The sequence below is a fragment of the Vipera ursinii genome, assembly GCF_947247035.1.
Source record: "Vipera ursinii genome assembly, chromosome: 7".
Classification (NCBI taxonomy): Eukaryota; Metazoa; Chordata; class Lepidosauria; order Squamata; family Viperidae; genus Vipera; species Vipera ursinii.
In genome coordinates this window covers 74057506-74083139 of record NC_139521.1, presented here as the reverse complement: position 1 = coordinate 74083139, position 25634 = coordinate 74057506, and the positions used below count along the sequence as shown (strand labels likewise).

At 46.6% G+C, this 25634-nt stretch overlaps 1 protein-coding gene across 1 annotated transcript in view; it reads right to left on the bottom strand.

The window, feature by feature from the left end:
- ADRA1D (adrenoceptor alpha 1D) overlaps positions 1-19503 on the bottom strand; it is a 48822-nt gene extending 29319 nt beyond the window's left edge. The window contains exon 1 of the mRNA XM_083367165.1: positions 17904-19503. Within this exon, the coding sequence (XP_083223291.1) occupies positions 17904-18855 (952 nt within the window). The 5' untranslated portion in view covers positions 18856-19503. The remainder of the gene's footprint in view (positions 1-17903) is intronic.
- Positions 19504-25634: the final 6131 nt, after the last annotated feature.

Below are 25634 nucleotides of genomic sequence, written 5' to 3'. Positions count from 1 at the left end.
GAAGGCAACAACCAGGAAAGGTGTCTTCCACCTTTTATACCTGTTATAGGTGGTACCTTGCTCGATAGTAGCAACTGTGAGAGCGATCTCGGAGTCCTAATGGACGATCACTTCAATAGGAGCCAGCCGTGTGCTGCAGCTGCCAAAAAAGCCAACACAGTGCTAGGCTGCATTAACAGAGGGATAGAATCAAGATCGCGTGAAGTACTAATACCACTTTACAAGGCCTTGGTAAGGCCACACCTGGAATACTGCATCCAGTTTTGGTCACCACGATGTAAAAAAGATGTCGAGACTCTAGAAAGAGTACAGAGAAGAGCAACAAAGATGATCGGGGGACTGGAGGCTAAAACATATAGGGAACGGTTGCTGGAATTGGGTAGGTGTAGTTTAATGAAGAGAAGGGCGAGGGGTGACATGATAGCAGTCTTCCAATATCTCAGGGGCTGCCCCAAAGAAGAGGGAGCCAAGCTCTTCTCCAAAGCACCTGAAGGCAGGAGAAGAAGCAACGGATGGAAACTAGCCAAGGAGAGAAGCAACCTAGAACTAAGGAGAAACTTCCTGACAGTGAGAACAACTAACCAGTGGAACAACCTGCCTCCAGAAGCGGTGAATGCTCCAACACTTGAAGTTTTTAAGAAGAGACTGGCCAGCCATTTGCCTGAAATGGTATAGGGTTTCCTGCCTTAGCAGGGGGTTGGACTAGATGACCTCCAAGTTCCCTTCCAACTTCTTCTTCTTCTTCTTCTTCTTCTTCTTCTTCTTCTTCTTCTTCTTCTTCTTCTTCTTCTTCTTCTTCTTCTTCTTCTTGATGATGATGATGATGATGATGATGTATGGGGATAATAAAAATACAAACAGCAGTTCATTGTGACCATCTGGTGGCGCTGTGCTGTAACAGTATTGGCTGGTAAGCGCTCGGCGGGAAAACCCAAATAAAGGATTGGCTGCCAGTGCACCTGGCCAGGTATATAAGGGGTACAGGTAACCCCTTTGTTCACTTCAGTACTGCCACCAATAAAGAGCTGCCATGCTGAAACCTTTGTCTGTTGTCTGACCACGCGGCCAACAACCCACTACACAATAATACCTTTCCAGAACAGAGAGATCCGGTCTTCGTACTAGGAACCAAAAGTTACAGAAAAATAATTCCTAGATGATGATTCAAACACAACAACCCAGGTTCCACCATAACTCCTTCCCCACCTCTCCCCTTACCATGCTCTTTTCATGTACCTAAAGCATGGAACATTTGCTTTTATGTCACTAACTTGTCAACACAAAGCACCTACAAAGCTGCTTGCACATAAACAAAAGAGATATATACGATTACAAAGTATCACTACCAATATCAATATTACTAACACCAAGCTTAAGCATAATGAAATCCATTCCAGGACCTTGGAGGTCATCTAGTCCAGCCCCCTGCTCAGGCGGGAAACCCTACCCTATTTCAGACAAATGGTTGTCCAATCTCTTCTTCAAAACGTCCAGTGTTGGAGCACCCACAACTTCTGGAGGCAGGTGGTTCCGCTGATTAATTGTCCTCACCGTTTAAGAAGTTTCTCTTTAATTCCAGGTTGCTTTTTCTCTTTGATTGGTTTCCATCCGTTGCTTCTTCTCCTGCCTTCGGGGTCTTTGGAGAAGAGGTTGACCAGTGAAGGCTGAATGATTTCAAGTGGAATAATAATAATAATAATAATAATAATAATAATAATAATAATAATAATAATAATAATAATAATAATAATATAAAGTTGGAAGGGACCTTGGAGGTCATCTAGTCCAACCCCCTGCTCAGGCAGGAAACCCTATACCATTTCAGGCAAATGGCTGTCCAGTCTCTTCTTAAAAGCCTCCAGGGTTGGAGTATTCACCTCTTCTGGAGGCAGGTTGTTCCACTGGTTAATTGTTCTAACTGTCAGGAAGTTTCTCCTTGTTGTTGTTGTTGTTACTTTGAGAGATGTTTCTCAAACTAACAACGAAAAATGAGTCGAGTTGCAGATGACTCAATCTTCAGACCACTCTACCTGGAAGGTTGAGAATCTTCATCACCATATTGCGATGCACTTTGGAGAGGATGGATATGGCAAAACTGGATGGAGACGGCATCCAGTTTTGATCACCACATTACAAAAAAGTTGTTGAGACTTTGGGAAAAGGGCAGAGCAGGGCAACTAAGATGATTAAAGGCCTGGAGACCAAAACATATGAAGAATGGTTGCAGAAACTGGGTTTGGCTAGTCTAAAGAAAATAAGAAATAGGGGAGACACAAGAGCAGTATTCCAGTATTTGAGGGGCTGCCACAAGGAGGAGGGGGACAATTCATTTTCCAAAGCACCTGAAGGCAGGACGAGAAGCAATGGATGGAAACTAATCAAGGAGAGAAGCAACCTGGAATTAAGGAGAAACTTCCTAAAAGTGAGGACAATTAACCGGCGGAACAGCTTGCCTCCAGAAATCGTGGGCGCTCCATCACTGGAGGTGTTTAAGAAGAGGCTAGACAGTCAGTCACCTGTCTGAAATGGTGCAGGGGGTTGGACTAGATGATCTCCAAGGTCCCTCCTAGCTCTGTTCTGGTTCTGTTCATCCAGTATTGGTCACCACCATTACAAAAGAAGATGCTGAGACTTTGGAAAAAGTGCAGAGAAGAGCAACGAAGATGATTAAAGGCCTGGAGACGAAAACATATGAAGAACAAAAGAAGAGGGAGTCAAGCTATTCTCCAAAGCACCTGAAGGCAGGAGAAGAAGCAACGGATGGAAGCTGATCAAGGAGAGAAGCAGCCTGGAATTAAGGAGAAACCTCCTAACAGTGAGGACAATTAACCAGTGGAACTGCTTGCCACTAGAAGTTGTGGGTGCTTCATCACTGGAGGTTTTTAAGAAGAGACTGGACAGCCACCTGTCTGAAATGGTGTAGGGTCTCCTGCTTGAGCAGGGGGTTGGACTAGATGACCTCCAAGGTTCCTTCCAGCTCTATTCTGATTGATTGATTGATTAAGGAACCCTCTGAGGTTGAAGCTGGTACATTCCAAAAATAACTTGCTTGGTCTGACGGATGAAGCTGCCTGGATGGGCAGCCCAACGTCTCACAAACTCACAACAAAAAAAATGAGTCCAGTTGCAAGGATGCAGCCTTCAGACAACTTTCAGACACCTCCACGAATGTGGTCAAGCTATCTAAGATCTCTAGCAGGTCTGGAGGACAGGCTGGCATGAAAAGGTTTACTCCAAATTTTCCAGGCTTTCTCCCATCCTAGAGACACGTGTTAACCCCTCAAAAACGAGGCTTGAAGATTCTTACGTAAATCCTTTCCCTCCCTCTGTGTGTGTCTCTGTGTGTGTGTGTCTCTGTGTGTGTTTGTGACATGGCATGATGGTTCCCCAGATTATTTTGCAAGACCACCTGGAGTCTCCCAAGATAGCACAGTCAAACCAGGTTGGTGAAAGTTCCTGCAGATTTTTTTTCTTTTTTTTCCTTTTCTTCTTTTTGAGCAGAAATGAACGGAAAAACCAAGATGGATTATGCTCCGGATAGCTTGGTGTGTCTGGATCTTTTTAAAAACAACAACCAAACGCAACCAAATCCACAGACAGTCAAAACAGTGGTCTCCACTCGCCCATCCAAAACGTCTTTATCACACTGCTCCATCCACAGAGGTTCTTAGTTCCGGGTGTCAACGCTGCCAATGTCGGATGCTTTCGCACTGACAACAGATGGAAATGTGGCCATCTTGTTCCCTTTCGCTTTTAGAGTTAGATGATGCTGGGAGGGGTGTGTGTGTGTGAATGAGAGTCCAGCTAGACCTAACAACATTAAACGTAGCGTGAGAATCAAGGTTACTGAGCCCAGAGCTGATAAAGAATTGGCGGGCTGGAGAGGAAGCCCGCGCTTCAAGCTAATTGGGGGATGTGATTTATGACTGCAAATTGAAGGAGGGAATTGTGCTTTGATACTAGGTGCCCAGGGGAAGAGGGGAATTCGGTTTTTGGCTTCGATTGTCTAAGTGCTGATATTATGCTACTCGAAGAAAAGGATCTTTAAGGTAAGCAATGCCTCGAAGTTCTTTCGAAGAGTTTCATCTGTCGGGAACCAGGACACCTGGTAGATAACAGTCTATGCACTGCACTAAGCCAGGACCTGCTGAAACATGGGGTCCTTGGTGCTCTCTGAGCTTGGTGGTTTTCTTGCAGACGTTTCATTGCCCAACTAAGTGCTAGAAGAGAGTAGGGTTATGGATTGGAGGAGGAGAAGGAGGAGGAGGAGGAGGAAGAGGACTGTGGGGTCCTTGGTGCTCTCTGAGCTTGGTGGTTTTCTTGTGGACCTTTCCTTGCCCAACTAGGTAACATCATCGGTGCTATGATGATGTAACCTAGCACTTACGATGTTACCTACCCTTCAGTGTTAGCATTGCCCAGTGCCAACGCCCTCCTCCTCCTCCTCCTCCCCCTCCTCCTCCTCCCTGCAAACCCCACTCCCTTCTAGCACTGATGATGTTACCTAGTTGGGTCACGAAACGTCCGCAAGAAAGCCACCCAGCTCAGAGAGCACCCAGGGACCCACAGTTCAACCCTGAGCTACAAACATTCTCTTTCATTGATGCAAACGGGGCTTGCAGGGACGAAATCCTGGCAAGGAGGCTCAGTGTGTGTCCCCCGTGCTTTGGACCTTCCCTTCAGTTCGTAGCCCCTGGAGATGCATTGCAGAGGGGAAAAATGCCCAGATCTGGGGTCTCCAATCTTCCTATTTTCCTTCCCCACCCCCCCTTTCTCTCTCTCTTTTGGCTTTGGACCACCCACTGCCATCTCCTCTCTCCAGCCCAGAACTGCCAATCTGTATTCAGGAGAGGTGAAAGCTGACTCATGTCTGTAGCGCTGGACTGCGTAAAAATAGCTCAGTCACTTTTACATCTTTTCAATCAGAGAGGAGACTTACGTTAAATATATCTCGCTGGGAACGCTCGATGCAGCTCCATAATTCTTGGGTTTTAGGAGCTCGCCGGCCAGATTGTTGACCGAGGAACCTTTAGTAAATTGGAGTTAGCCGATGTTTACTGCTCAGATGATTTGCTTAGATAATAACTACACTCTTCCCTTTGTTTTGAGAAAGGCGTAAATACTGGGTAGCTGGCGGTGGCGCTTTTATGCTTTCCAAGACTGCACCCATGCATATGGAATAAAAGAGAATTTGGAAGGGAACTTGGAGGTCATCTAGACCAACCCCCTGCTCAGGCAGGAAACCCTATACCATTTCAGACAAATGGCTGTCCAGTCTCTTCTTAAAAACCTCCAGGGTTGGAGCATTCACAGCTTCTGGAGGCAGATCGTTCCACTGGTTAATTGTCCTCACTGTCAGGAATTTCCTCCTTAGTCCCAGGTTGCTTCTCTCCTTGATTAGTTTCCATCCGTTGCTTCTTGTCCTGCCTTCGGGTGCTTTGGAGAATAGCTTGACTTCTTCTTCTTTGGGGCAGCCCCTGAGATACTGGAAGACTGCTATCCTGTCCCCCCTCGTCCTTCTCTTCATTAAACTAGACATCCCCAATTCCAGCAACCGTTCCTTGTATGTTTTAGCCCTCAGCTTCCTGATCATCTTTGTTGCTCTTCTCTGCACTCTTTCTAGACTCTCGACATCTTTTTTATATCGTGACGACCAAAACTGGATGCAGTATTCTAAGTGTGGCCTTGCCAAGGCCTTGTAAAGAAGTACTTCAACATGCTCCAAGCTGTAAGGATCCAGTGAATATCATATAACAACAACAACAACAACAGCAGTAATAGTAGTAGTAGCAGTGCTTTTTTTGTAAAAGAAAACGGTGCCGGAACTCACACATGTCATACAACCCGCCTTGCCTACCCTACAAGGTTCCATCCAAAAAAGGTGCCGGAACTCCGTTCTGAGCGTTCTATGAGAAAAAAAAAGCCCTGAGTAGTAGTAAAGTTGGAAGGGACCTTAGAGGTCATCTAGTCCAACCCTCTGCTCAGGCAGGAAACCCTATATCATTTCAGACAACTGCCTTCTGATATCTGTACAATACAGGGAATCCTCAACTTAAACCGTTCAATTCATGCCTGTTCGAAGTTACAACGGCCCTGAAAGGAGTGACTGATGACTGGTCCTCGTATGTATGACAATGGCAGCACACACACACACACACACACCAGTCACGATGATCAAGCTATGGGGGGCTTGGCGACTAGCTTTATATTTAAAATAAGTGCAGCATCCTGGAGTCTTTGTCTATATCGTCATTTGCAACCGTCCTTGGGAGCTTCTAACTGGCAAGGTCTAAGGACCGCATGGTTCGCTGAACAAATGAAACAATTCACTTAGCAACATGGCGAAACAGGCCGTAAAGTGGACCCCACAATTCACTTGAGAATGGTCTTGCTTAGCCAACGGAAATTTTAGGCTCAGTCCGGCTTAGGAGTCAAAGTCTACCTGTGTGGAGCCGATGGACAAATTCTACGCTAACCACGTCTACGAGTCATAAGGCTCCTAGAGCTGGGAGGGCCCTTAGAGGTCTTCTAGTCTGACCCTGGAAACCTTGAGGTCTTTTGCATAAAGAGCTCGCTTGCATTTTTTTTAAAAAAAGCTAGCAGCTCAAGGGAGATGCCAACATTTTGCCCCTTGCGTGCTATTATTCATAGGGCATTGCTGTCGTTGCCAGCCTGCAAAGGTTTGCAAATCCATTGTACCTTTTTTTTATGAGAAAGATTTATACAGTAAATAGCAAGGACAAAATGGCAGCTTGTGCTTGACTTTCAACAGTTCATTTCGTGTCTGCTCAAAGTTACAATGGCACTGGAAAAAAGGGACTTATGACAGTTTTTCACCCTTACGACAGTTGCGGCATCCCCATGATGGTCAGGTGATCAAAATTCGCACGCTTGGCAACTGAGCCGTATCTATGGGGTCACGGGAACCCCTTTGGCGACCAATGGGGCAGCCGGATTCGCTTAACGACCATGTTCCTAGCTTAACAACTGCAGGGATTCCCTTAAGGACCGTGGCAAGAAAAGTCGCAAGTGTTTCACTTAGCGACAGAGGTTTTGGGCTCCACTGGGGTCACACGTCCGAGGAGTACCTGTATATACCGGTAATTCATATAGCTCTACAATTGGAGTGCTGGATTTTAGCCCTCAGGTATACAATCTGCACATTGCGCACAAGGACTAATCAAACAGATGCCCTATAGCAGAGGCCTTCAAACGTGGCCCTTTGATGACTTGCGGACTTCAATTCCCAGAATTCCTCAGCCAGCTGCTGGCTGAGGAATTCTGGGAATTGAAGTCCACTCCTCTTAAAGTCTATATCAGGGGGTCTTCAAACTTGGCCCTTTGATGGCTTGTGGACTTCAACTCCCAGAATTCCTCAGCCAGGCACGCTGGCTGAGGAATTCTGGGAATTGAAGTCCACTCCTCTTAAAGTCTATATCAGGAGGTCTTCAAACTTGGCCCTTTGATGACTTGTGGACTTCAACTCCCAGAATTCCTCAGCCAGCAGCTGGCTGAGGAATTCTGGGAATTGAAGTCTGCAAGTCATCAAAGGGCCAAGTTTGAAGACCCCTGCTATAGAGATCAGGTGTCCAAGAGTAGCCAAAGTGCCTTATAATGATCATCTCCAAGGATTCGTTTTCATTCAAGGGAAAGAGGAAAGCTAGTCCTCGATTTACAACTGTTCATTCAGTGACCATTTGAAGTTACATTAGTCCTGGGGGGCGGGAAAGATTGTTTTTCACACTTAACGACCGTTGCAGCATCCCCGGTGGTCATGTGATTGAAATTCAGACCCTGGGCGACTGACTCACGTTTATGACGGTCGCAGTGTCCTCCGGGGTTACGGGATCTCCTTTTGTGACCTTCTGACAAGCAAAGTCAAAGGTGTGGGGGGGGGAGAAGCCGGTTTCGTTTAACGACCGTGTTCCTAACTCAACCCCTGCAGGGATTCCCTTAACCACGGTGGCAAGAAAGGTTGAAAAATTTCACTTAACAACCGTCTCGCTTAGCAACGGAAATTTTAGGCGTAAGTCGAGGACTGCCTTTATTTTGATTTGGATTATTTTGCTTCTGAAGCACTAGCCAAGAAAGCTACACAATCAGAGGGATTTATTCCCTGTCAGAGTCTCTAAATCACCCGGTCCCTACATGCAAGTGTCATTAAAAAAAAAACATAAAAACCCACAAAATCCCATTTATTGAGGCTCTAAAGACAATTCCAATTATCCAGTCCCTCAGTTGCAAATGAATAACGCAATCTTATTTATTTATTTATTTTTCCCCTCTAGAAGACCTCTGTTGTAAATGATTTCATCCACTTCTTGGGCCATCATCACCCAAAATCAAAGGTCAGAATTTGGCTGACGGTAAAAGAACAGAAAGAAAATTAAATTGGGCTAAGGAATTGTTTTGCTACGGGCTTCCCTTGCTCTCTCTCTCTCTCTCTCTTTCCTGCCTAAGCTTTTTCACGCAATTGGGGAGACGTATTTCGACATTCGTTTCCCTTTTAGAAATTGCGTTTCCAATCCCCAGGAATGCAGAAAGGCGTTTTAAGATTCGGCCGTATTGAAAAACCAAACCAACCCAAACCAGGCAAGATTTCCAAACACAGGGCATGGAAGCATCACAATTTTTGATAGGTTGAGATTGCCGGACGATGCCTTGCCTTGTTTAAGATGCGCAGAGGAAGGTTAAAGCTTTTTGGATTAAAATTTGGTGGAACATGCAAAAAATATTTAAGAAAAGGATAAAGTTTTCTCTGCAACTCTTTTTACTGGGTATTATCACAGATACCACCGTTGTGGACGCTAAGTTGATGTTGAATTTAATTACGGCAGCGAGGCTTTGAGTAGCGCAATATTGGAAGAAGGAAGAACTGCCGACCATAGAAGAATGGACTTTAAAAGTTTCTAACTTGGCGGAGATGGCAAAGATTTCAGCGTATTTGAAAGACCAATCGCAACAGAGATACATTGTGGAGTGGAGAAGATGGATTGATTACATCCAGAATAAATATGGGACTAAAAAGTTTCACTTAGCATTCGAATAAGTAGCGGATATATATGATGTATAACTAGCTTGTAGTTATTTTACCAAGAGTTAAAGTGCGATAGGATTTAATATTTTATTGTTGTTTGCATATTTTAGATTATGTTTGTTTGTATTTTTATACCCTGTATTTTGCTCTGGGAAGTCGGGGAGGGGGGAGGGGAGGATTGGGGGGGTTGGGGAGAGGGGAGGGGGAGGGGGGTTTGTATTCAAAAATGTATTGTAAAACTTTTCAATAAAAAAAAAGATGCGCAGAGGAAACAAACATAAGGCAAACGGACGTGGTTGTGTTTATCGAGATAATTTAGAGAGCAGAAAGGATGGGGGAATAAAAATAAATCTGATAATCTCATTGCATCTCAACTTTTGTTTTGGATCTGGAAGAAGGCTTTCCCAACCTTGACAACTTTAAGACACGTAGACGTCAATCCCCAGAATTCCCCAGCCAGCCGGCATTGAAATCTACGGGTCTTCAAGTTTTGCCGAGGCTGGGAAACCCCGCAGTTTAGAAACTTAAGTTACCCCTTTTTGAATTTCTTTGTCAACGGTGCTAAGATTTATTTATTTATTTATTTTATTTATTTATTTTGTTTTTATATACCGCCCTTCTCCCGGAGGACTCAGGGCGGTGTACAGAGAAATAAAGTAAGAATACAATAAAAATAAATTATTAAAACCCAAATCCATCAGGCAAGGCCGGCTTGTTGGAATAGATAAGATGGAGCTGGTGCAAACCTGCAGAAAGCGTGGGTGCGCGCCCGCGCATGAGCGACTTTCCACGGGCTTTCCACGGTTGAGGGGGAAATTGGATTCAAACCCAGCACTAACCACTATACCGCACTGCCACATAAGACTGCCACAGGTAAGGTGGGAACAAGCTCTGTTGCCTAAAATGATCTAGCAGCAGTTGCCTTCAAAATTCAAATTCAGGAGCTGTCTCATTTATTCCGCTCTATTTTATACTCCCATATGAATTTTGGCTCTTAAAGCTGGGAAATTCCTTCCTTCCTTCCCTCCTTCCTTCCTTCCTTCCTTCCTTCCTCCCTCCCTCCCTCTTTCTATCTTCTTCACTTCCTTTCTTCCTCTTGCCCCTTCCTTCCTTCCTTCCTTCCTTCCCCTTTCTATCTCCTTCTTCCTTTCTTCCTCACATCCCTCCCTCCTTTCCTTCCTCCCGTTTCTATCTCCTTCCTTCCTTCCTTCCTTCCTTCCTTCCTTCCTTCCTTCCTTCCTTCCTTCCTCTCCTATCTCCTTCTTTGCTTCCTTTCTTCCTCTTGCCCCTTCCTTCCTTCCTTCCTTCCTTCCTTCCTTCCTTCCTTCCTTCCTTCCTTCCTTCTTTTCTCTTTGTCTCCATCTTTCTTCTTTCCTCTCTTTCCTTCCTTCCTCCTCTTTTTATCTCCTTCCTTCCTTCCTTCCTCCCCTTTCTATCTCCTTCTTCGCTTCCTTTTTTCCTCTTGCCCCTTCCTTCCTTCCTTCCTTCCTTCCTTCCTTCCTTCCTTCCTTCCTTCCTTCCTTTCTTCCTTCTCTCGGACACAAGCACAAAAACACACAAACAAACAAACCTAAATTTCAGAAACGGGCAAAAATTTGGCTGACAAAAATTGTGGCTCTTTTTCCTGGCTATTTCCTTTGACTTGTATTTCCTTTTAAAGTCATTGTGCTTCATCTTGTGTATTGTAGTCTGGATTGAAATGAATGTGAAAGATGGCACAACACACGCATGCTTAAAATCAGCTATTGGGACAATTAGCCTCCGTTAGAGGAGTGTTTGATATCCTCAGCAGCTTTAAGATGCTGGACTGCAACTCCCAGAATTCCCCAGCAAAAAAGGTAAAGGTAAAGGTTCCCCTGCACGTGCGTGCTAGTCGTTTCCGACTCTAGGGGCCGGTGCTCATCTCCGTTTCAAAGCCGAAGAGCCAGCGCTTGTCCGAGGACGTCTCCGTGGTCATGTGGCCGGCATGACTAGACACCAAAGGCGCATGGAACGCTGTTGCCTTCCCACCGGAGTGGTCCCTATTTTTCTACTTGCATTTTTACGTGCTTTCGAACTGCTAGGTTGGCAGAAGCTGGGACGAGTAACAGGCGCTCACTCTGCTACGCGGCACTCGGGATTCGACCCGCCAAACTGCCGACCTTCCGATCGACAAGCTCAGCGTCCTAACCCACTGAGCCACCGCGTCCCCAGCAAAGCCATGCTTAAATATTTTTAAGACCCAATTTTCTCTTTTAAAAATACTCCAAAGGGCTCAGGCGTTACCACATCTTCGTGAAGCTAATTAGAAATTCCGCTTTTGCACCGAATACATGTTACTTCTATTGATGCCTTATTTCTTGCAACCCACCCAAGCTATTTTGTAGATTATTTTTGCCCTGTCGTAAATCGATGCAGGGTGGAGAGCCAAAGAAACTGACCCGTGTTCTCCATGAACTGCTTGCTTCACATCCTGAGATTAGTGCAAGCCGCTTTCTAGCAGGCTTTTGCCACAACATGGACTAGAAACTTCAGATTAAAAAGGGTCCGAGATTTCTAAGACACTGGGCCCTGCATTTAATACACATCACAATCCCCATATAAAGTAAAGGTAAAGGTTTCCCCGCACGTGCGTGCTAGTTGTTTCCGACTCTAGGGGCCGGTGCTCATCTCTGTTTCAAAGCCGAAGAGCCAGCGCTTGTCCGAGGACGTCTCCGTGGTCATGTGGCCGGCATGACTAGACGCCAAAGGCGCACGGAACGCTGTTACCTTCCCACCGTAGTGGTCCCTATTTTTCTACTTGCATTTTTACGTCCTTTCGAACTGCTAGGTTGGCAGAAGCTGGGACGGGTAACAGGCGCTCACTCTGCTACGCGGCACTCGGGATTCGACCTGCCAAACTGCCGACCTTCTGATCGACAAGCTCAGCGTCCTAACCCACTGAGCCACTGCGTCCCTACAATCCCCATATAACTGACCAACAATTCTACACAACCCATAACACAAACACAACTGCTACCTTTTCCTGGGATCTTTCAAATTCTCAGTCTACTTTATAGCTCTTGGATTTCTTAGTGGTCTCCCACCCACCTGAGCCTCCTTAGGTTGATTAGAAATGGACATTGCCAAGTGATCTTTAGATTAGTATTTCTCAGCTCGGGCAGCTTTAAACTGTGGGGACTATAATTCCCAGAATTCTTCAGCCAGAATGCTGGCTGGGGGATTCTGGGAGTTGAAGCCCACACAGCTGAAAGGTGCTGAAGTTGAGACTCTAGAAAGAGTGCAGAGAAGAGCAACAAAGGCGATTAAAGGACTGGAGGCTAAAACATATAAGGAACGGTGGCTGGAATTGGGGATGTCCAGTTTAATGAAGAGAAGGAGGAGGGGGGACAGGATAGCAGTATTCCAGTATCTCAGGGGCTGCCCCAAAGAAGAGGGAGTCAAGCTATTCTCCAAAGCTCCTGAAGGCAGGACAAGAAGCAACGGATGGAAACTAATCAAGGAGAGAAGCAACCTGGAACTAAGGAGAAACTTCCTGGCAGTTAGAACAATTAACCAGGGAATTCCTTGCCTCCAAAAGTTGTGAATGCTCCATCATTGGAGGTTTTCAAGAAGACACTGGACAGCCATTTGTCTGAAATGGTGTAGGGTTTCCTGCCTGAACAGGGGGTTGGACTAGATGACCTCTAAGGTACATAATAATAATAATAATAATAATAATAATAATAATAATAATAATAATAATAATAATAATAATAATAATAATAATAATTTTATTTTATTTTATTTTATTGAATTTATATACCGCCCTTTCCCGTAGGACTCAGGGCGGTTTACAGGGCATAAAAAACGTCAATACAAAAATTAAGAACAATTAAAAAGATTAAACTAAATCCCTGAAGAAATATAAAACATATAAAACCCCGGTTAAAACCCCAATTAAAATAATAATAATAATAATAATAATAATAATAATAATAATAATAATAATAATAATAATAATAATAATTGATCATCGCACAGTCAGCCAGATGTTCAGACTGGATTTGGCCTTTTTGTCTACCTATCGAGTCCTTACCAAGGACCTGGGATAGGCAGATGTGGATGTTTGATGGTATTACAGATATCGTTGTTGTTGTTGTTATTATTATTATTATAGGGAAGCTGTTCGGAAATACAGGCAGTCCTCAGCTTATAAGAGTTCGCTTAGGGACCGTTCAAACTTGGGCACTGGAAAAAGTGACAGGACCGTTTTTCACCCTTACGAGCATCGCCGTGGTCACGTGATCAACCCATTAGGACGTTTGGCAACTGACTCCTCTTTATGACGGTCGCAGTGTCCCGGGTGTGTATGTGTGTGTGTGTGAGTGACGTGATCCCCTTTTGCGGCCTTCTGACGAAGCCCGAGTCCATGCGGGAAGCCCGAAGGACTTAACAGCCGTGTGCCTGACTTAACAGCCGTGGCGATTCACTTTGCAACGGCGGCCAGAAAAGTCGTGAAAAGGGGCAAAATTCACTTAGCAAGTGTCTGGCTTGGTGACAGAAATTTTGGGCTCTGCGGCGGTCATAAGGCGAGGACTCCCCGTAGGCATTTTTAAGGGACAGATTGCTGAGGATCTGAATGGGAGGTTGGTGATCTTGGAGAGAAGGTGGCTGGATTATTTTGGGAAATATCTTTGGTGAGGTGAGGGATATTTTTTTACTGAGGATTTCAGCGCGGCGCTGATTTAAGGAAGCAGGAAATGCAACAGGACAGGAAGAGCCGGGATTCTCCAGACCCGGTCGGACTACAGCTCCCATCAGCCCTGCCCAACCTGCAGGCACGCAAGCCACCAAGAACGACAAGCTTTCCAGTTGCATGCAATGAAAAGCACGTCGTCGTCGGTCCATTTAAAGTCCTCTGGTGTTAAAAAAAGGGAATGCATCAGCAGGATGCAAAGAAATGTAACTGCTTCTCCTCCCGCCCCCCCCCCCCTGTTCAGAAACACACTGCCTGAACATGGGGGCACAATCTATTTCCGGGGAATATTAGCTGTTGCAAGAGATTTACGCTAGGGTGAGGCTGTTATTGACTTGGCTCTCAGCAAAATAGCATTATTTAGGGATCAGCTGCAGGAAAAGATTCTCCTCAACCCCACCTCGGTATATTTTGGATCTGATTTTGGAAGGGAGGGATGGCAGAAGGATCTCTTTTTGGGGGAGGGGAGATCTCAAAAGACAAAGCCCACCTCTTCCCAACATTTTTTTTTTAAAGCAGGGGATGGCACGAGAATCTGTTCCTGTTTCCCCCTAAAGATCTCTGCTTTGGCATCGGATGGACTTCTTAGGGGGTGCAGATCTTTGGGCAGGGAGATCTAGAGGGAGATCTGGAAGCCACTTGGCCTAATCTGAGTGGATCTGCAGTGATAACAACCCCTGGCTCAAAGGCACCTTCGATGCAAAACTGGGCTAGCTTTGAAATCAATTGGTCCACCTCCAGCCGAATGAGCTAGGACAGGGATAGGCAACCTTGGCCCTTTTATGACTCGTGGACTTCAACTCCCAGAATTCCTGACCCAGCACGGCTCAGCTTGGAAACCTCTCCCTTTCCCCTCAGCATGGCTGGCTGAGGAATTCTGGGAAGTGAAGTCCACGAGTTATAAAGCGGCCTAGGCCTAGGCCAGGGGCAGGCAACGTTGGCTCTTTTATGACTCATGGACTTTAACTCCCAGAATTCCTGAGCCAGCATGGCTCAGCCTGGAACCTCTCCCTTTCACCTCAGCATGGCTGGCTGAGGAATTCTGGGAGTTGAAGTCCACGAGTTATAAAGCGGCCTAAGCCTAGGCCAGGGGTAGGCAACCTTGGCTCTTTTATGACTCGTGGACTTCAACTCCCAGAATTCCTGAGCCACCATGGGGGAACTATGGCCCGCTCATGACTTGTGGACTTCAACTCCCAGAATTCCTCAGTCAGCATGGGGGAACTATGGCCGTTTTATGACTTGTGGACTTCAACTCCCAGAATTCCTGAGCCAGCATGACTTGTGGACTTCTCTCCCTTTCCCCTCAGCATGGCTGGCTCAGGAATTCTGGGAGTTGAAGTCCACGAGTCATAAAAGAGCCAAGGTTGCCTACCTCTGAGCTAGGAAGAAGGGCAAAGCTTGACTTCTAGTAATTTCATGGAGATGTCCACCTAGTCTTCTAGGCACCAAAAAGAGAAGGAGGCTACCACGGTTTTGTTCTAAGAGGTTCTTTGGACTTCTCGGTCTACTCAACAGCTCGGAGATTTCCTAGGAGACCTCAACAAGATCTCATCACTGTTTCCCTTTTCAAGTTCGGTCCCGGTTGACTAGAGGCCGTCTCCTAGTTGGTTGCAATCATCTACCTTCCTCAATTGAGAGGACTTCTCTGCTGGACAAAGGGGACCTTTTCAGCTTGCCATCAGGACCAGCTCAGCCCCATCCTTCAGGAGCCAGGCTCAAATAAGTCCCAAAGTTGTTTCTAGAGGGGTCCAGCAAAACAGGTGGGGGTCCCAAGGACCCCTTTGGAATCTGTGAGCTGCATCTCAGCAACGTCCACAAAAGGGATAGGATAAGGCCTCTGTGAAAGAGACCCCCTGAACTAGCCAAAGTTTGTTAGGATAAAGCTTTGGGGTTTCTCACTAAAAACAGGACAAACATTCAAGAGAGATTCCACGCCCGTGAGCACTTCAAGCGCTTTTTTTTTTCCTACACAACTCCCGAATTATTAGCTTAAATGGACTCCAGAAGATGGTAGAGGACAGGAAGGCCTGGAGGAACCTTGTCCATAGGGTCGCGATGGGTCGGACACGACTTCGCAACTAGCAACAACAACACTGGCTGTAGCTGGATGGAGTCCCCGAAGCAGCAGGCGTGAGCCTAAATGGACTCCAGAAGATGGCGGAGGACAGGAAGGCCTGGAGGAACGTGGTCCGTGGGGTCGCGATGGGTCAGACGCGACTTCGCAACTAACAACAACAACAACAACAACAACAACAACAGGCTGCAAAGCTTCTAGCTTGGTCAGAATCGACAGAAAAGGTCCTGAGTCTTAAAAGCAGACGGAGTGACGTTTCCGATGTCAAATCGGTTGTGGCCATTTGGGTGCCAAAAAACGCCCAGCCAAAGCGGTGTGGCCTCATCGTACTGCAAAAGTAGCCCATAGCTTTCTTTCGGCATTGTGTTATTGGCAAATGTCGAACAGAAGTCGAGTCTGGGTGTGACTCTCCAGTCTCTTCTTAGCTTTGCGAGAGAAACGGGTTTTTTTTAAAATTTATTTCTTTATTTATTTACATCTTTCCGTCCTCAGTGTGGTGTTCATGATGGGTAGAACGGGTGGGTGGCCATTAAAAAAGGGATTTAAATGAGGAAATCCCTATCTCGGTTGGGTCCCCCAAGACAGTGTTTTTAGGGAAGGCCCCCAAAGATGCTTTCCCCCCCCCCCCCCCCAACTGGACTTCCTTGTTTTTCTTTGAAGACATTTCGCTTTTCATCCAAGCAGCTTCGTCAGTTCATCTTTCCCTTCGCCGCCATCCGGTCGGAGCTGAAGAAGCTTCTGGAATGAGAAGCAAAACGTCTTCCAAGAAAAAACAAGGAAGTTCAGTGGCCTCCTGAAAAAAAAACCAAAATAAAAAAGCATCTTTGGGACAACCTGGAGGACGGAGAATCTCCATAGACGTGTTTAGGGTTAGGGTTTTGCAATCTTACGGGGGAGATCGTGGTTAGCGGGAAGGTTTCTTGGTGTCTCCAAAGGTAGCCCGTTGAACTCGGATTGATATGTGTAGCTCAGGGTTGAGGTGAGGGGGCCCTGACTGAGCTTAGTTTGTTTTCTTCAAGACGTTGCATCACCCATCTAGGTAACATCATCAGTGCCAGAAGGGAGTGGGGTTTCTAGCACTGATGATGTTACCTAGTTTGGGTCATAAAACATCTGCAAGAAAGCCACCAAGCTCAGAGAGCACCTAGGATCCCACAGTTCTCCTCCTCCTCCTCCTCCTCCTCCTCCCCCTCCTCCTCCTCCCCCCTGCACAACCCTCTTATTCTAGCACTGATGATGTTACCTAGTTTGGGTCATGAAACATCTGCAAGAAAGCAACCAAGCTCAGAGAGCACCTAGGATCCCACAGTTCTCCTCCTCCTCCTCCTCCTCCTCCTCCTCCTCCTCCCCCCTGCACAACCCTCTCCTTCTAGCACTGCTGATGTTACCTAGTTTGGGTCATGAAACATCTGCAAGAAAGCAACCAAGCTCAGAGAGCACCTAGGATCCCACAGTTCTCCTCCTCCTCCTCCTCCTCCTCCTCCTCCTCCTCCTCCTCCTCCTCCTCCTCCCCCCTGCACAACCCTCTCCTTCTAGCACTGATGATGTTACCTAGTTTGGGTCATGAAACATCTGCAAGAAAGCAACCAAGCTCAGAGAGCACCTAGGATCCCACAGTTCTCCTCCTCCTCCTCCTCCTCCTCCTCCTCCTCCTCCTTCTCCCTTCTACCACTGATGATGTTACCTAGTTTGGGTCATGAAACATCTGCAAGAAAGCAAAAAAGCTCAGAGAGCACCAAGGACCCCACAGTCCTCCTTCTTCTCCTCTCCACAAACCCTTCTCCCTTCTAGCACTGATGATGTCACCTAGATGGGTCATCAAACATCTGCAAGAAAACCACCCAGCTCAGAGAGCCCCCAGGACCCCTGAATTTGGATTTAAAGCCAAATGTTTGTTGGGCCACACTGGAAGGTCCAACTGGAGAATAAGAATCTCCATGCTTGATCTCTTCTATAAGAGAGAATTATTTCTTCTGAACCGGAGATAAAACACGGCCAGGCTACACCAATTGCTTAACCGATCCAATGACCAACCCTGGAAAGGTGATGAGGCCGAGGGGGGTCCTACTTACCGAAAGACAGGACGAAAAAGAAGGGTAGCCAGCAGAGAATGAAGACTCCAACCACGATGGCCAAGGTCTTGGCTGCCTTCTTCTCCCTGGAGAACTTCAAGAGCCGGACGGAGAGAGAGCTTCGGAAAGTATGTCTCTTGGTGCTGGCCAACGAATCCTCCAGGACGTTCCGGCAATGGATCCTGAGCACCACTTCCATGGACTTGCTCCGTTCTTTCTTGACCCCGGCTTCCAGGCTCTTGGTGGTCCTCCTGGCCACCACGTAGATGTTGAAGTACATCACCAGGATGACCAAGAGGGGCAGGTAGAAGGAGAAGAGGGACGAGAAGATGGCGTAGCCCGGTTCTTCCGTGATGGTGCAGAACTGGTCGCTTTCCGGAGGCTTTTCCTTCCAACCCAAGAGGGGTCCGATGGAGATGACCATGGAGGAGAGCCAGACCACCCCCAAGATCACCACGGCCTTCTTCTCCGTCATGATGGTGGGGTACTTGAGGGAGTACTTGACCCCAATGTATCGATCCACCGAGATGATGCAGAGGCTCATGATGGAGGCGGTGCAACACAGGACGTCCACCGCCGCCCAGATGTCGCAGAAGATGCGGCCGAAGACCCAGAGGTCCAAGACCTCCAAGGTGGCCGAGAAGGGCAAGACGGTGGTGCTGAGCAGCAGGTCCGCGATGGCCAGGTTGATGATGAAGTAGTTGGTGACCGTCCTCAAGTGACGGTTACAGGCCACCGAGAGGATGACCAAGATGTTGCCCACGATCGCCAGGAGGATGAAGATGGCGAGGAAGACCCCCACGCCCACCGACTGAAGGCTCAGTCCCGGCGCCGCGGAGGCGTTGCTGCTGTCGGAGTGGACATCTTCTCTGATCCAGGACCCGTTAATCCCACCGAGGTCTCCTGTGTGGTTCCCATTCAAGCTGGCATTAATCCGGTCAGAGAAAGTCATTCTTTTTCAAAACGGCTCAGTCTCCATTGGGGACGGGCTCGGCAGCGCAACGGGGAGAAGAAGGGCAGCCACGTCTGTCCCACGCCCCCTAGCACATCCTAGCAGGAAGGCTGACCCCTGCTGAAAAATCCCAAAGCCCCCTCCCCTTTTTTGGCATGTGGAGATAATCCTTCCTTCCTTCTCCCTCCCTCCCTCCCTCCCTCTTTCTTTCTTTCTTTCTTTCTTTCTTTCTTTCTTTCTTTCTTTCTTTCTTTCTTTCTTTCTTTTCCTTCCTCTTTCTTTCTTTCTTTCTTTCTTTCTTTCTTTCTTTCTTTCTTTCTTTCTTTCCTTCCTTCCTTCCTTCCTTCCTTCCTTCCTTCCTTCCTTCCTTCCTCCCTCCCTCCCTCCCTCTCTCTCTCTCTCTCTCTCTCTCTCTCTCTCACTATCTCCTGTCCTTTGCAGTTAATTCCTGCGAAGGTCGACTTTGTCCAAACATTGCTCACCCCTTTCTCAGTCTCCAGCCACACATCCCGGGCAGATTTATTCCACAAAGGAGCTGGATCTCAAGAAGTCCGCCTTCTCTTGGCTTCTCCCCAACCGGCGTGCCTGCCTTCGGGCGTCTATTCTCCTTTCCTCTTCGGGTTATAGCAAATCTTAAGGCACAGCCCCCCCCCCAAGCGCTCTTCACCGGAATGTTTGACAGCTGAGCTATTTTGAGGGCCCTTTACCCTTCCGTGATCTGGGAGAAAAAAGAAGGGAAGGGAAAGGAAAGGAAGAAAAGGAAAAAAAGAGAGGAAGGGAGGGAGGGAGGAAAGGCACAAGAGAAAGAAAGGAGAAAGTGGGTGAAAATAGAAGGAAGGAAAGAAGGAAGGAAGGGAAGAAGGGAGGGAGGGAAGGAAGGAAGGAAGGAAGGAAGGAAGGAAGGAAGGAAGGAAGGACAAGCGCCAGAGAAAGAAAGGATAAAGGGTGAAATAATAGAAGGAAGGAAGGAAGGAAGGACAAGCGCCAGAGAAAGAAAGGATAAAGGGTGAAATAATAGAAGGAAGGAAGGAAGGAAGGAAGGAAGGAAGGAAGGAAGGAAGGACAAGCGCCAGAGAAAGAAAGGATAAAGGGTGAAATAATAGAAGGAAGGAAGGAAGGAAGGAAGGAAGGAAGGAAGGAAGGAAGGAAGGAAGGACAAGCACCAGAGAAAGAAAGGATAAAGGGTGAAATAATAGAAGGGAAGAAGGAAGGAAGGAAGGAAGGCAAGGAAGGAAGGAAGGAAAGAAAGAAAGAAAGAAAGAAAGAAAGAAAGAAAGAAAGAAAGAAAGGCTAAAAAGTGGGTGAAACAGTCGACGGCGGGGAAGAAGGAAGGAAAGAAAGAAAGGAAGGAAGGAAGGAAGGAAGGAAGGAAAGAAAGAAAGAAAGAAAGAAAGAAAGAAAGAAAGGCTAAAAAGTGGGTGAAACAGTCGACGGCGGGGAAGAAGGAAAGAAAGGAAGGAAGGAAGGAAAGAAAGAAAGAAAGAAAGAAAGAAAGAAAGAAAGAAAGAAAGAAAGAAAGAAAGAAAGAAAGAAAGGCTAAAAAGTGGGTGAAACAGTCGACGGCGGGGAAGAAGGAAGGAAGGAAGGAAGGAAGGAATCCAGAAAGAAAGCCTCCTCACCCCTTCTCTAGCTCCCTCCAGCCTCCTTCAGTCGGCAAAAAGCGGGCAAGCGAGAGCCTGCCTCAGTTTCCCCGCTCCCGCGGCCAGCCTGCAAAGCCCGGAGCCGGCGGCGCGGTGGCGGTGGCGGCGGCGTTGGCGGCGGAGGCGCAGCTCGGAGCCGCGGCCGCTGAGGTGCGGCGCGCGGGGGGCTGCGGAGCGGCAAGTGCCCGGCCGGGGCGAGGCGAGGCGAGGCGAGGCTGGAGCGGAGGGTCCCCGCCGCGTTTGTCTCCGCGGAGGCGGCAGCGGCGCGGCGAGAAGGCGGGCGGGGCTTCGCCGCTGCCCGAAATAGCTCCATTGAAGGATTCCCAGCGCTCCGGCCGGGCTCCCGGCAGGCGCTAGAGGGCAGCCGAGGGCCGGGAGCCGCCGCCGCCGACTGGGCCCGGCCGTAGCCTCCCGTCCCCGGGAGTCTTGGCGTGGGGGTGGGGGTGGGGGGTGGGGCTTCTGGCAGGGGAAAAGAAAAAAAAAGAAAAAAAAAGAAAAAAAAAGAAAAGAAACGGAGCTGGAAGGGACCTTGGAGGTCATCTAGCCCAACCCCCCCCTCCTCCCCCCCCCGCTGGAGCAGGAGACCCGCTGCCATCTCTTCTTGGGCGCCGGGTTGGACTAGATGACCTACAAGGTCCCTTCCAACCCTTGTTATTCCATTCCATTCCATTCCATTCTATTCCATTCTATTAGTTTTGTTTTGTTCTGTTCTGTTCTGTTCTGTTCTGTTCTGTTCTGTTCTGTTCTACTCTACTCCGTTCCACTCCACTCCATTCCATTGTATTCCATTCCATATTTTCTATTCTATTCTATTCTATTCTATTCTATTCTATTCTATTCTATTCTATTCTATTCTATTCTATTCTATTCTATTCTATTCTATTCTATTCTATTCTATTCTATTCTTATTTTTTCCTATTCTCTCTTCTATTCTGTTCTGTTCTGTTCTATATTCTACTCTACTCTACTCTACTCTACTCTACTCTACTCTACTCTACTCTACTCTACTCTACTCTACTCTACTCTACTCTACTCTACTCCATTCCATTCCATTCCATTCCACATTTTCTATTCTATTCTATTCTATTCTATTCTATTCTATTCTATTCTATTCTATTCTATTCTATTCTATTCTATTCTATTCTATTCTATTCTATTCCATTCCATTCCATTCCATTCCATTCCATTCCATTCCATTCCATTCTATTCCATTCCATTCTATTCTATTCTATTCTATTCTATTCTATTCTATTCTATTCTATTCTATTCTATTCTATTCTATTCTATTCTCCTCCAGTAATGAGGTACCCACACGGTCTGGAGGCAAGTCATTCCATTGGTTAATTGTTCTCATTTTTTAGGAAATTTCTCCTTAGCTCTATGTTGGCTCTCTCTTTAATGAGCTTTCACCTGTTACTTCTTGTTCTGCCTTCAGGTGCTTTGGAGAATAGGTTGAGCCCCTCTTCTTTGTGGCAGCCCCCCAGATACTGGAAGACTGCTATCATGTTACCCCTAATCCTTCTCTTCTGAACATTTACAGAATACAGAATAACAAGAGTTGGAAGGGACCTTGGAGGTCTTCTAGTCCGACCCCCTGCTCAAGGAGGAAACGCTATACCATTCTGAGAAATGGTTGTCCAATCTCTTCTTGAAAACCTCCAGCAAGACCCACAACCTCTGGTGGCAAGTCGTTCCAATGGTTAATTGTTCTCATGGATGACCGGGCAGGGAGAAGATGGGTGCTAAGGGGTGCTCCTGCACTGCCCAGCCATCCTGCACACCTGCGCAGCCCCTGGAGGGACAGAGGTGGGGTGGGTCCCTGCAGCAGGCCACACTCCAGCTGGACTGGAGAGCAGCTTTCCTTGGACATTGTTGGCGGTTCCAAAAGAAGCTGAGCTGCGTCAAACATGGTGGGCATTTGGATGGGAGGCCCCTGGAAACCTTGTAGTTGGGGAAATTAAAGCATCTGGTAGAAGAAAGCCAAGGAGGAAATCCTTCCTTCCTTCCTTCCTTCCTTCCTTCCTTCCTTCCTTCCTTCCTTCCTTCCTTCCTTCCTTCCTTCCCCACTGTAATTCTGCATGAATTCATTTCCTTTCTCCCTCCCTCCCTCCCTTCATTTCCGACTGCAATTCTGCATGGATTCATTTCCTTCCTTCCTTCCTTCCTTCCTTCCTTCCTTCCTTCCTTCCTTCCTTCCTTCCTTCCTTCCCTCCCTCCCTCCCTCCCTCCCTCCCTCCCTCCCGGAATGCTTCCTAGATGTTATGTTTTGAAGTAAAAATAATCTTCTTGGCCAACTTTCCTGAAGGTAAGGTAATAATCCTTGCCTAGGCCATTTATTAATCCAATTAGTTTTGTGGCTATGAAACAAGAGGGAAGAGCATGCTTTGAATGCTTATTCTTCCCCATGTGGATTATTCGAAGCAGAATGGAATGAAATAGTTCCTTTGATGATCCTATTGTTGGGACAAAGCTTGGGAGTGACGGTGTTTATTTTTATGAACTGGGAGCTCTTGAAATACCTTTTTTTGAGGATGTTTTGCACACCCTGTGATCTCATCATCATGAGTAAGCTCTGGAAACACTCCCGGTGAGGTTCTGTATAATGTAACGTTCTGTATTAAAATGCAATGTATTGTAGAATATAATATAATAGAAAAAAATAGAATAAAGTAGAATAGAATAGAATAGGAAAGAATAAGAATAGAATAAAATAGGATAGATTAGAATAGAATAGGAAAGAATAGAACAGAATAGAAATAAAGAATAGAATAAATATTGGACTATAGAATAGAATAGAATAGAATAGAATAGAATAGAATAGAATAGAATAGAATAGAAAATAGAAACGAATAGAATAAAGTAGATAGAATAGAATAGAATAGAATAGAATAGAATAGAATAGGAAAGAATAAGAATAGAATAGAATAGAATAGAATAGAATAGAATAGAATAGGAAAGAATAGAATAGAATAGGAAAGAATAAGAATAGAATAGAATAGGAAAGAATAAGAATAGAATAGAATAGAATAGAATAGATAAAATAATGAATAGAATAGAATAGAATAGAATAGAATAGGAAAGAATAAGAATAGAATAGAATAGAATAGAATAGAATAGAATAGAATAGAATAGAATAGAATAGAATAGAATAGAATAGAATAGAATAGGGTAGAGCTGGAAGGGACTCTGGAGGTCTTCTAGTCCAGCCCCCTGCTCAAGCAGGAGAACCTATACCATCTCAGAAGAAGTGACTGTCCAGTCTCTTCTTAAAGCCTCCACTGATGGAGCGCCCACAATTTCTGGTGGCAAGCTGTTCCACTGTCCTCACTGTTAGGAACTTTCTCTGTAATTCCAGGTTGTTTCTCTCTTTAATCAGTTCCCAGCCATTGTTTCTTGCCCTGCCCTCTGGTGCTTTGGAGAATAGTTTGACCCTTTCTTCTTTGTGGGAGCCTCTCAGTATAGTATCTATTGGAATATTGCACACAGTTTGGGCCACCGTGACACAAAAAAAGATGCTGGCACTGCAGAGAGAAGAGCAACAAAGATGATTAAGGGACTGGAGGCAAAACCGTAGTAGGGTGATCGACTGAGGGAACTGGGTAGGTCTAGTCCACAGGTCTGCAACCCGCGGCTCCGGAGCCGCATGTGGCTCTTTCAGCCGTCTCCTGCGGTTCCCAGTCCTCTGCCATGTGCAGTCCCAAAAAAAAAGGTGGGACTAAAAAAGTTCAACCAATCAATTCAAATATGCAGGGTAGGTGCATATCTCGCTCCACTCTTCAGTCAAACCCTGTTCTGCGCATGCGCGCATGTACGCGCATATGCACACATTTTTTGCAGCTCCCTGTTTTTCCTTTTGTGAGGGAACTGGTTCCGAGTGGCTCTTTCACTGTTTCAGGTTGCTGACCCCTGGTCTAGTTTAATGAAGAATAGAATAGAATATCTTTATTGTCTTTGTGTAACTCACAACGAACTTAAGTAACTAGGGGTGACCTGATTGCAGCGTGCCAATAACTCAGGAGTTGCCACAAAGAAGAGGGGGTCCGAAAGCGCCCGAAGGCAGGGCAAGAAGCAACGGATGGAAACTCATGAAGGAGAGAAGCAACCTGGAATTAAAGAGAAACTTCCCGACATTTAGAACAATTAATCAGTTAATTAAGTGGAAAGGTTTGCTTCCAGAAGTTGTGGGTGCTCGAACGCTGGAGGTTTTGAATAGGAGACTGGGACAACCATTTGTCTGGAATGGTATAGGAGTTCCTGCCTGAGCAGGGGGTTGGACTAGAAGACCTCCAAGGTCCCTTCCACCTCTGTTATTCTCTAAAGGTTCAGAAGAGGATTATGGGTGACATGAGAGCAGCCTTCCAGTATCTCAGGGGCTGCCCCAAAGAAGAGGGAGTCAAGCTATTCTCCAAAGCACCTGAAGGCAGGACAAGAAGCAACGGATGGAAACTCATCAAGGAGAGATCTCACCATAGAATAAAGAAGAAAATTTGCTGACAGTGAAAACAATTAATCAGTGGAATGGCTTGTCTCTGGAAGTTGTGGGTGTTCCAACACTGGAGGTTTTCAAGAAGAGACTGGAGAGCCATTTGACAAGGTTGATAAAGGCAACCTTGGCTCTTTTATGACTCGTGGACTTCAACTCCCAGAATTCCTGAGCCAGCCATGCTCCACATCATAAAGAGGCCGCAGTTCCTCATGCTGGCTCAGGAATTCTGGGAGTTGAGGTCCACAAGTCATAAAGGGGCCATAGTTCCCCATGCTGGCTGAGGAATTCTGGGAGTTGAAGTCCACAAGTCATAAAGGGGTCTTAGTTCCCCCCATGCTGGCTGAGGAATTCTGGGAGTTGAAGTCCACAAGTCATAAAGGGGTCATAGTTCCCCATGCTGGCTGAGGAATTCTGGGAGTTGAAGTCCACAAATCATAAAGGGGCCTTAGTTCCCCTATGCTGGCTCAGGAATTCTGGGAGTTGAAGTCCACCAGTCATGAAGGGGCCATAGTTCCCCCATGCTGGCTCAGGAATTCTGGGAGTTGAAGTCTACAAGTCATAAAGGGGTCTTAGTTCCCCCATGCTGGCTCAGGAATTCTGGGAGTTGAAGTCCACAAGTCATAAAGGGGTCATAGTTCCCCATGCTGGCTGAG